General features: G+C 45.7%; 1 protein-coding gene across 1 annotated transcript in view; it reads left to right on the plus strand.

Annotated features, from left to right (window-relative positions):
- The window catches only part of LOC121684752 (SPARC-related modular calcium-binding protein 2-like), a 35,965-nt gene extending 25,142 nt beyond the window's left edge, over positions 1–10,823 (plus strand). The window contains 5 exon segments of the mRNA XM_042064824.1: positions 2,368–2,450; positions 7,531–7,630; positions 9,331–9,590; positions 9,914–9,951; positions 10,129–10,823. Of these exon segments, the coding sequence (XP_041920758.1) occupies positions 2,368–2,450; positions 7,531–7,630; positions 9,331–9,590; positions 9,914–9,951; positions 10,129–10,152 (505 nt within the window). The 3' untranslated portion in view covers positions 10,153–10,823.
- Positions 10,824–12,203: the final 1,380 nt, after the last annotated feature.

Genomic DNA, 12,203 nt, shown 5'->3' on the forward strand with positions numbered 1-12,203 from the left:
TGAAATCATAACAACATCTGTGTAGTTGGGGGCAACAGGCACCCATTGTGTTTTTTACCTTGTCTAGCCGATAGAACCATATGGTAAAAAGTTTTGAGATTTTTCATACTAACTCTTTTCACCAAGTTTTAAGTCTACATCTTGAGCACTCTAGCGCCACCAATGAGTCATAGTTGGGACATTCGCAACTTTTGACCTTAATGCCTGACTTTCAAAAATGAGGTACAGTTGAAATCCTTGGATCAAGGCCGTACTGAATATTCTGGTTTATTGGAATTTCTTGATATCGAAAATGCAAACAAAGGTTTACAGGACACAAATTTTGTTTGAAAGCGTTTGACCATCACATCCAGTCAAAATTGTCAGTGGAGCATGGCGAAAAGGAAGTGAGTTCTCATCTCTGCAATGCTTTCATGTATGAAAGGACGCACAAAAATGGAACAGATGCCTAAAAAGTTATCAAATGGATTTTTTTTTTCAAAAAGGTTTGACAACAACAGCTAATCAAAATTGATGGTGAAGCCGTCAAACAGGAAGTGCCCTTATATCTCTGCCAATTGTTGGTTTGCTTCACATGAAACTTGCTGTAAGTGCTTACAGTCATGTGTCTGACGTAATAGTATTGAGTTACCATGACAACTCTGGCATGCTGTCCTGCTTGGCCCCATCATTGCTTCTTGCAGCTATATTTTTAATGTTTTTTTTTTTATGTCTTTTGTATTGTTTATGTGTATCCCAGCAATTTGGATAACATGGGACGTTGAAGCAGAAAGCATTAAACCTAGAAGAAAAAAACAAAATACAGCATGTTTTTTTTTTGTCCTCAAATCGCCACTATTTCACTGACTTGGAAAGCATACAAACCACCTCTGGTTTGGAGTGAGAAGCATATGCTATTGCAATCTTCTCCAACTGCACCTGCATTTGTGGATGCCAGTCAGGCATATGTGTGTTTCAATACTTTCGCCACTCACAAGGGGCCCTCAGTTCATTATGCAGCGAGCTCCGCTGTCCAACCCCCATAGTTTATAGTCCCACAGGGCCTTATTCTCGGGCCAGTGCGGTTTAGCTGCCTTTTCAGTGTGCGAGTCCCCAGGGAAGCTCAGGGGAGTTGTGCAAAGCCAGAGTTAAGTTTTGTCATCTGGCAGCAGGTGCGGGAGCCCCAACTGAGACTCTCTTCTCTCTCTCTCTCTCTCTCTCTCTCTCTCTCTCTCTCTCCTCGCTCTCTCTCTCTCTCTCTCGCTCGCTCGCTGGCTCGTTTCACCCCGCAGCTGCACACAGCCCATGTGTTGAGCAGCAGGCAGGCAGGCAGGCAGGTACGCGCTGTGCAAATGGACCGGCACACCGACGGGCCAGCGTGACTAAGGCTTCAGTGTGAAGCACGCCAGCCGGAGCATGCTGGATGCTGGACGTTGGCACCTGCACTCGGGGGGTTGGCAGCCCCGCGGGCGTTGGGGGTCAGAGAAGCGGAGCAGAGCAGTGCAGCCCCTGCGGGCCCGGGTTGTGGACTGGACGGTCCAAGCGTATCATAGCGGAGCAGTGCAGAACAGCGTGCATGTGTGTGTGTGTGTGAGTGTGTGTGTGTGAGTGTGTGTGTGTGAGTGAGTGTGTGTGTGAGATTGTGTGTGTGTGTGTGTGTGTGTGTCTGTGTGTGTGTGAGAATGTGTGTGTGTGTGTGTGTGTGAGAGAGAGTGTGTGTGTGTGTGTGTGAGAGTGTGTGTGTGTGTGTGTGTGGTGTGGTTTGTTGTGGTGTGTGTGTGTGTGTGTTGTTGCTGCTGCTGCATGTGAGGGCACAGTTTTAATGAGTCGGAGAGAGAAGCGTCAGCGTCACAGAGCCCAGTGGAGTATCGTGTTAACAAAGGTCAGGCAGGAAGCCAGACAGCGCATTAGCACACGTACAGACCCCCCCCCCCCCCCCCCCCCCCCCCACACACACACACACACTCTCCCCCCTCCACACCCTCCCCACTGCTCCAGGCCTATTTTGGCTAGGTCACCAAGTGATGTTCTCTTTCCAAAAGCAGCTCTGAATGCGTTCCTCTATCCCACGCTCTCTCTCTCTGTCTCTCTCTCTCTCTCTCTCTCTCTCTGTCTCTCTCTCTCCTCTTAACCTCACCAATCATTGGTCCTTGCCTCTGCCACATTCTTCCAAGTTCCTCCATCTTACTCTTCCCTCTGTTCCACTTTAGCCCATATCCGTGGCAGACATGTACCACATGTTATTTGGGCTTTTCAAAAGGCTCAGCAATAGAATAATAATAATATTGTTATTCCTTTGTCTTACCGACTGCATGGCATCATGTCAAGAAGGGTGAGCATTGCTTTGGAAAATCATTTTGGTGCTTTTTGCTTCTGTGCTGCTGACAGGTACGAACAACCGAAATGTGACGGCAATGCCAGAGCTCATCCAAACAAACCCAAGGACCACTACAGGAGCAGACATCTTCAGGGTGAGTCTCTCACTCCCTCTTTCTGGTAAATGGACTGCATTTATATAGCGCTTTAATGGACTCTTCTGAGCACCCAAAGCGCTTATGCAATGTCATGCCTCACATTCACCATTCACACACACACACTCACACACTCACACACCGATGGTGGAGGCTGCCATGCAGGGCGCCCACCTGCTCATCGGGAGCACTGGGGTTAAGTGTCTTGCTCAAGGACACTTCGGCAGGGTCAGGAGGAGTTCGGCTCGAACTGACAACCTTCCAGCTGCTGGACGACTCCTCTACCTCCTGAGCCACTGCTGCCCTCTTTTTCCATCTGTCTATCAGTCTGTCTTTTTCTTTCAAACACACACACCACACACACACACACACACACACACACACACACACAAAATTACCCTCTCCCACACAGTATCTATCTCTTGGCTTAGATTTGTCAAAGCTGGGATGCACTGGATCCTTTATGGTGTTTTCTCTGTGCCTGTAGAGATTCTAGGTGTGGGATGGGGGGTTCTGTAGTACCACCAGTGAACCCTCATCATAGCACCCACAATGCATCTCAGTGCCCTGATGTTCTGCATCAGTTACAGTCCGAGGCTGAGGTCCATCCCCATCCAATACGTCCATCCCCATCCAATAAAACATCACTGTTTCACTGTATTGTTCAAAATAATTAAATTCTTTATGAGGGTGATGTTCGGGTACTGTGTTTATGTGTAAATACTGAGAGACCTCAATGTTCGTTTGTGCCTGTGGGGTTTAATATTTCAATCTAAATGACTGAATATATATTAATGCAAAATGACAAATAAAAAAAAAAAAACTAAACCATATCGTCCCCTTAGAATTATAGGGTTCTATCTACGTTCTGAGTAGTTCTGAGATATTGAGCTTCAAAGTTTTAGAATTCCATAGAGTTATACTGATAAGTGGAACAAACCTCTTCAGACACAATGTCCAAAAATGCATACAACTCCAAGAAACACCTCACCTCATCTTCTTAAGATGTCACAGAATAAGAATATGTCAATAACTCAATTTTGACAAAAATGTCAGATAGAACTGTATAATTCTAAGGGGACGATATCTGAGCTAATTGCGTATTCCCTGTGCATGACCTGAGGAGTTTCCCACGGGGCTGGACTGCAGTGGCCAGGATAAGGACTGACCAGATAAGAGAGACGGGAGGTGTAGGAGGGTCCACGGGTGATGGGGGTGGAGGAAGGACAGAAACCAGAGGATGGTCCAGTCAGAGGAAGGCAAGGAGGGGGAGTGATGATAAAGGATCCAGCGAGTGATAGCGTGACCAGAGAGGAAAGACAGAATGACAGATGTCGGCTGATCAGGGACGCTCGTTCATTCTAGAAAGTTCAGGCAGCGTGGGAGGCCCCGGGAGCCAAACTTCTGCCCCAACCCCCAAACCGCCAAGGCACCAGCAAAGGGTCGTTAGATAAACCAAAACAATATTCAGCGACAAAGACATCAAATGAGTGAAATAAAGGGTTTAATGAGAGTGTTTGTTTTGGCGGTGAGAGTAAGGAGTTTATTTACTAAGCGTTTGTTTGAATGTGACAAGCCAGTGGAGATTGCATCATGTTTCAAAGTCTGCATAACCCATATTCAGTCAGTGGAGAGTTTGATGGCTCTATTCGTAAACAATTAAACAATATATTTACACAATTCTGTTCTAAACAATTAATCACAAGATAATACTCGCTTAATTGGCAAGCCTCAGTCCCTTCTCCAAGCCTCTTTGTTCTGGCTGGTGTTGTTATTTATTTGCTGGCGAGCACAACGTCTGTTACAGATCCATGTCAGCATGGCGCTAGCGAACAGAGCCGCCCCTGTTTGCCCCCGTGGGGTTTGGCGGTCACTGTTTACGTAGCCGCTTCCTGCGCCAAGCGCGCCGTTGACACGTAGGGCCGTCGGGACAGGCTGGCTGGAACGGCTAATTTACGATGTGGCACGGCGCACAGAGAGGAGAGTTGGGAGGAGGAGAGTTGGGAGGGGCCAGCGCGGGAGAGAAGGAGGTGCAGGGGTGGGAGTCAACTCGGATGGGGAGTCACCTGAGGAGCCTGAGGAGTGAGGAGAGGAGAGGAGAACACAAAGAGGAGAGGACAGATGTGTCGTGTCGGAGAGATGTCCTTAACAAGGCCCGCATGGAGAAGCAGTTGTCATGAGGTGCCTACAGATTGAGAGGGAACAGATCCAATCGTGGTCATTAACATCAGGCAGATGCCTGAAGATGTCGTTTTCACACCTCCAAGAAATTAAGTCTCAATTTCAGTTACACACACACACACACACACACACACACACACACACACAACCAGTCAGTTTTTTGCTGTTCTCTCCTTGTCTCAGACACATTCTGTTCTGGAGGTGTGGAGTTCCTTCTTCTCGAACATGGCATTGCGTCAGTGGCCGTAAAGGCTGTTGGTGTATAAAAGCTGTGATAATTATGAATGTGGCGTTGGAGTGGCAGCAGGGTATGCGTATGTGCGGCTGAAGCGCTGGTGTTGAGAGCTTTATGGGCCGAGGGGAGAGGAGAGGGGCCGCATGTGCTGAAAGAAGCAGGAACGAGGGGGGTGGTGGGGGTGGGGGGTAGGGGTATTTGGCCAACGGCCTCTCTGGAGGGAGAGGGGGGGGGGGGGGGGGGGGCAGAGATGCCGGTCCTGAGAGGGGGAGATGGCGCATAGACTGCTGGCAGGGCCCCGTCCCGTGTGGATTAATGAAATAACACTGGAAGCTTGCAAGCACACACACACACACACACACACACACAAGCACACACACACACACACACACAAGCACACACACACACACACACACACACGCACACACACACACACACACACACAAGCACACACAAGCACACACACACACACACACACACACACACACACACACACACACACAAGCACACACACACAAGCACACACACACACACGCACACACACACAAGCACACACACACACACACACACACACAAGCACACACACACACACACACACACACGCACGCACACACACCTGCTGAATTAGTGTGTGCACACAGACACACATAAACACACAACCCTAACCCCGCATACATTACAGATGTGCTGAATGAGTCCCTCTATTTGAAATGGCACCTCTGCCTTCTGCATTGATAGTTTACTGGGCTCTACGTACACCTGTATTTCTGCTTTGTCTGAATGATGCTCTCTTGATATTAGCATATTATCCCACAACGATGCAAAAATAAACAAGTCATAATCATCATACAACACTCCTCAGTTTCAACAGTCCACCTGTAGCCCTGAGTACTGGCACTGAGAGCTCGGTCAATGAATGTGTAGGATCGTTCCGCTGTCTAGACAAAAAATGTTTTAAAAAGCAGGACAGAAGTGCCATTGGGCTCTGGCTCTGCCTTTAAACAGGTGGGTCGGATATTTTATTGGGTCTGGAACCATGAGCGCCTGCACTGGTTTGAAAAGAAGAAGCCCCAGGAGCTGCTCGTTATTTTAGCTGTTAAAAAAAAAACGTGTGAGGCCTCGACTGCGATTTCAGCTTATAAACCTGAACGCAGCTCTATTCCCCTCTTTTTCTCCCTCTCTCACTCTCCATCTCTATCTGTCTCTCTCTCTCTCTCTCTCTCTATCTTCTCTTCTCTCTCTCTCTCTTTCTGGAGAGCTGTGCGAGAGAGAGAGAGAGAGGTAAGTGTCATGGCGTAGTGCTGTTTACTCTCAGCGCAGCTCACCACCTGTTCGGCGTGAACGTACCGTGCTATTATGTGCCGAGCAGGAGAATCTGGCCCCTCGGGGCCTGGCCGTAAAAGAGCAAAGGCGGGCGGGCGGGCCCTGGAGAATGCAAGGGTAAGATGGGAGGGGCCAGGCGACGGGGACACGGACGGGGATGGCTGTCAGACTGTGAGAAAAGGAATGAAAGCACTGGAGGAATCCATACCTTTCTCAGGCCTCTCTCTCTCTCTCTTTCTCTCTCTCTCTCTCTCTTTCTTTCTCTCTCTCTCTCTCTCTCTCTCTCTCTTTCTCTTTCTCTCTTTCTCTCTCTCTCTCTCTCTCTCTGACTATTAAACTATATGGCCTTACAGACAATTACTATTATTAGGGTCATTCCAATTGAGCCTTCTTTACCCAGCTGTGTGTGTGTGTGTGTGTGTGTGTGTGTGGATTCTCCAAGGTTTTCTCTCTCTGGTAACTGGCTAGAACAGAGAGGGAGGGAGGGAGGGAGCTAGCTGGTCTGTGTTGGCTCATGTGGGAAGCTGCAGTGTTTGATGTTGGGAAGGCAATATTCCTGTCCCATAGATTTATTGATTGTGACACTGTGTCGTGTGGTCAACCGAAGATTGATACCACTCGCTTTGCTCTGGCTTTCAGTTTGAACTTTCCAGTTCAAACGCTATGCTGTCACACCCTATAAACTTAAACTGTGAATGAGATGGATTTTTGAGAAAATATATGCCTGACGCATGGCGTTAATCGTCAATCATAACTATTGCTCTATGAAAAGTATGCAAAATTCCTGATATGTATTGTGTAGGATAGCATTATAACAGTAACAATATAGTCTGTTTATATGCTTATTTCTGCAGACTGGGAGATTAAATAAAACCTCCACTCTTTCATCTGTAAGACACATTTTCATCTTTGCCAAACTTACCAAAGTCAAAACGGACAAAACTGAGTGTTAGTCAACACTACGACCATTGTTTTTACTTTTTAAATGTCACTGTCTCATGGAAGCAAGGCTTAATGGGTGATTGGCAGATCTCCTCTTCCTCTTCAGGCGAGGGCGGTCCGAATCTTTATGGTGGGGAGTAAAACAGGACATTTTAACATTTTCTGTCTGGTCTAGTTTTACCTTCCCTCTCCCTCTGCCATCACGGTTAAGTGGAGCTACTGATGTTTAACAACAGTGGCCATTTCGCCTCCTGAACTTTATTGGGCCACCTAGGGCGAAACACCCCAAAATGGCTCCCATGCTATGCTACATTTTGCTACATTTAGCCACCTCTGCTCACACCAGTATTGGGCTGGGGAAAAAGACGTGACCCTCATGATGTGCCTTCTGTTTTCCAGGATGCCCAGGCGCAAAAAAGACGGAATTTCTGACAAGTGTTCTGGACGCCTTGTCCACAGACATGGTGCATGCGGTCACAGATCCAGCCACGGCTGGCAGGTAAGCGTGTAATTGGGCTGGAAGAGGAAGTGATTGACGTGTTGTTTATTATCTATATAAAAGTTATGGTTTCGATTCCCAGCTGCCACCATTGTGCCCTTGGGCAAGGCACTTAACCCTGAGTTGCTCCAGCAACCCTGGCCCTGCAATTAAATGACATCTGCAAATCGCTTTGAATGAAAGCGTCAGCCAAATACATAAAGATAAAGATAAAGATGATCTAACCTGGCCCAGTCTTATGATGAATGGACCAGTTAATCAGGTCAAGAGATGTGGTAACATTTTCCCATCATGCAACAGCAGGGGAGTGAGCAAAGCTTGCTGATGTAATTATTTGTCTATAGTTCACACAGCTTTCTTGATTTTGAGAGTGTCTCTATTTCATAGTCTCTAACTTGCACAATGGTGTTTTAAGCCCCCAACGTCGTCTTCCAGGCAGCGCTGCATGGAAGGCACTAGGCCGGGTTAGGCAAGGGTTAGGGTTAAGGGTAGGGTTAGTCGACGGTCGCAGCACTGCCTTGAAGTCGACGGTGGGGGCTTAAAACACCATCGAGCCTCAAACTCACATGTATGGCACTGTATTCAGTTATTAAATGATGCAATAAGTAAGGGATAGCGGCCGCCGAGGTGTCCTGTTATACAGAATTAATGGATGAGGGCGAGAGGCAAAGAACTCCCGACGCGCAGCTATTCAGAGAAGCTTTTAAGAAAATTGTCATCCTACTACTCACTTGTTGCCTCGACCTAATAAAGTCCTATTTTTCGCGGAAGCCTACACGTAGCCCTTGATTGTATCATCTGGCTACACAGCTACAGTAATTACTCTGTAAAAGTTAAGCCATTTTGTTTTATCCTCACTTAAAGCTGCAGTTGGCAAGTCTGACAGATTGAGGGGACTTAACCAAAATGTTGAATGTTTACAACTCTCATGCCCCTCCTCCACTACCACCGAGCACCCTCTCATCGAGTTTGTGCGCACCAGACTGTGATTGACAGTCAGATCTCACACAGCCCTGCTCTGATTGGACCACAAGAACCGGGAGCTGTGGATTTTTGCAAAACAAATAACAGGCTCTAGGTGGAGGTAGAAGTGTGTTTTTTTTTATATAAAACTGGCTGATTTATGTTGTTCTGTCTGAGCATAGTGTCGGTTTCAGTGAATATAATCAAAAAAATCTTGCCAACTGCAGCTTTAAAACAGAGGTGATGGTGACAAGGTTTGACAAGTTGCAAAAAAAAAGGCTAGCTGCACTAGTAAATGTTTGTTGACGAAAAAGCTGTTGAGCCTGTGACATCGGACTTAACAACCGGATACAGTAAGCTACATTCGCAGACTAAGTAGGCAAATCAAGGGAACATTTATTGTATGATATTGTTTTGGAAATTGTGTTGACCATTTTTCTCTGGCTCATTCATTGGTCAGTCAAAGTGATTGACATGTTTGTGTGCTTGGCTTTGACTCTTTCATTGGTCAGTTAAAGTGACTGCTTTGCGTGTGGTACTCTTTCTCTTTCATTGGTCAGTTGATGTGACAGATATGTGTACTGTATGTGTTTGGCTTTGACTGTTCTGTTGGTCAGTTGAATGGACTGTTGTGTGTGGTCTTGGCTGCGGCTCTATCATTGGTCAGTTGACATGTGTATTTGTGTGTGTGTGTGTGTGTGTGTGTGTGTGTGTGTGTGTGTGTGTGTTTTTGGCAGGATGTTGGAGCCTGACCCTAGTCACACGCTTGAGGAGAGGGTAGTCCACTGGTACTTCAGTCAGCTGGATAAGAACTCCAGTGGTGACATCGGCAAGAAGGAGATCAAGCCCTTCAAGAGGCTGCTTCGCAAGAAGTCCAAGCCCAAGAAATGTGTGAAGAAATTTGTGGAATACTGTGACATCAGCAACGACAAGGCACTCTCCCTGCAAGAGCTGATTGGATGCCTGGGGGTCACAAAGGAAGACGGTGAGGCACAAGGTGTTTTCAACTAATCAATCAACTAATCAATCAACTAATCAATCAACTAATCAATCAACTAATCAATTGTTCAACTAATCAATCAACTAATCAATCAACTAATCAATCAACTAATCAATTGTTCAACTAATCAATCAACTAATCAATCAACTAATCAATTGTTCAACTAATCAATCAACTAATCAATTAACTAATCAATCAACTAATCAATTGTTCAACTAATCAATCAACTAATCAATCAATAACTACCCATATTATGTCATATGACATGACATGACATGACATGACATTGTATTAAATTACATTATTATTTTTTTTCATAGGACCTAAAACAGGTGATGGCACAACTTCTAGTAAACTGGTGAGTATGTTTAAGTGGCAAAATGTGTAGTAGTGTGACCTAGTGCACTCAACATGCTGTACATACAACCATGAATAAATATCTTCATCAATTAAAGACATGAGAGCACAGTTACTGTACGTACTGTAAGTAATCGCTAATCTAAAATCTTGCTGATGTGCTTCTGCCTCTCTCTAGAACACCTCTAAGAAGCAAGGTTAAAGCAGCAACAGAGATTCTCCCTGCCCTTAAATTCTACCCCCACCAAATGGTAATGGAAACCATAGTATTTGCACTTTGTACTTTAAAAAAAAAAATGTAAATTCACTTTGTAGAGATGAGGTATTTAAACCAACTGCTGAATCTGTGAATGACATAGTTAGCTTTTTTATGTCTTAAAAAAATGAAAACAAAACAAAACAAAAAAACAAAACAAAAATTGATCATTTAACACATACAATGTATGTGTCTTTTGTGTGTCGTAAAATGTATGCTTGTATGAGTTGTACGTGTTGCATCTGATTCCACACATGTGGCTCAATTGCTTCCCTTGTTTATTAGTGTTTATACTGTATGTTTACGCAAGTGTAAATTTAGTTTGTCCTTAAGACCCAGACAGAGCCTGGAGTCCCATCGCTTCTCATTTGTACTGACCAAGCCTGCCCGTCCTTCCCCATCTCCTGATTGCTGTTTATACTGTACTATGTGTGTCTATTAAACCTGGATGGTCACAGAAGTCTATTTGTTACAACCAGATTCATGTTTATTAGAAAATCAAGAAGTTTTGTTTTTATACTTTTTTTTTGTATTCCCTACAAAATATACATTAATGTATGTATGATACTTTTGGTCTGTGAATGTCTTTTTCCAAATAAATAAAAAAAATGAAGATTCAAGTGCGCAGAGTGGCAGGTATTAGTCATGCATAGCTAAGGTGCTATATCACCCACTCCGTCATACAACAGACCAAAGCCCTCCAGGCATCATTCTGACACACTGACACTGTCTCTGGTTTTTAGCCCTCTTTGTGTGTATGTGTGTGTGTGTGTGTGTGTATGGTGCGTGAGTGAGTGAGTGCATATGAGATGGAGACTAAGGGTTAGTGTATGTGTCTGTGTGTGTGTAATCGGCGTGTTTGTGCGCTCGCACATGCATGTGAGTATGTCTGTGTGTGTATGTGCAAGCGTGTGTGTGTGTGGACATGCACACATATGCTGGTGTGATTTGAACGGGAGAGCATATGTCTGCACATGTCATCTGTATATTCCGCTGGACCAACACACACATTCTAGTTTAAAAAGAAACAGAAGGCCTGCTGAAGGTGCCACCACCTGTGAGCCAGAAGACGAATACCTCTGGCTCACGAAACGCTATCTCTCAGGCTGGAGAGATGAAGAGGGCTTTGGACTGACTCAACTGCATGTACATGCCCAACAACAGAGATTAGCAGCATGGGCAGCAAGAAGAAGGGAGGGAAAGACAGATGAGGAAGAGGATGGAGAACATGTGTACCGTCAGCCAGAACTCCAGAAATAATGGGCCAAGGATTTCTCCTACAACTTCACGCCGTGTGTGTGTTTGTGTGTGTGTGTGTGTGTGTGTGTGTGTGTGTGTGTGTGATTTGTTGTCTTTGATTTATTGCTTTTGTATTTTTCCCAGTCGTCTGCACAGGCCAAGAAGTGTTCCACACCACCTAAACTGGTACTGTTGATGGATGTGAAGATCCCTCTCTGACAGTAAACGGCCGCAAAAAAAAAAAAAAAAAAGGTTGACCAACTTCAGCTTCTCAATCACACCCTCCTTACCTTTCTTTCAGATTTACTGTTGTGTAAATAAAAAAGTACTCCACCCACAACACTGAATTGAGTGCATTTTAATTGGCAGTGCCGCTTGCTAATAAAAACACCTACTTCAGCAGCTGTGGTATTTGAGCAGGTTCACACTCAGGACAGCTTTGCTCTGCCTGCCTGCCTCGCCGGCCTGCTACTCTCCTCTCGTGTCCAGTGCCGTTTGGGGCTCTGGCGAACCCCGGCTGACCTCTCCGCTCTGGCTGACTGTGTAATTCACGATTATCGGATCGCTCTGAGCCCCCGTGATGTAACACTGCGGCCACTGGCCCTGCCGTGTGTGTATGTGTATCTGTATGTGTGCGTGTGTGTGTATGTGAGAGAGAGAAAGACTGTAAAGTGTGTGTGTATGTGTGTGTGTGTGTGTGTGTGTGTGTGTGTGTGTGTGTGTGTGTGTGTGTGTGTATGTGTGTGTGTGTGTGTGTG

Source organism: Alosa sapidissima, chromosome 16 (assembly GCF_018492685.1).
Source record: "Alosa sapidissima isolate fAloSap1 chromosome 16, fAloSap1.pri, whole genome shotgun sequence".
NCBI classification, from domain to species: Eukaryota; Metazoa; Chordata; class Actinopteri; order Clupeiformes; family Clupeidae; genus Alosa; species Alosa sapidissima.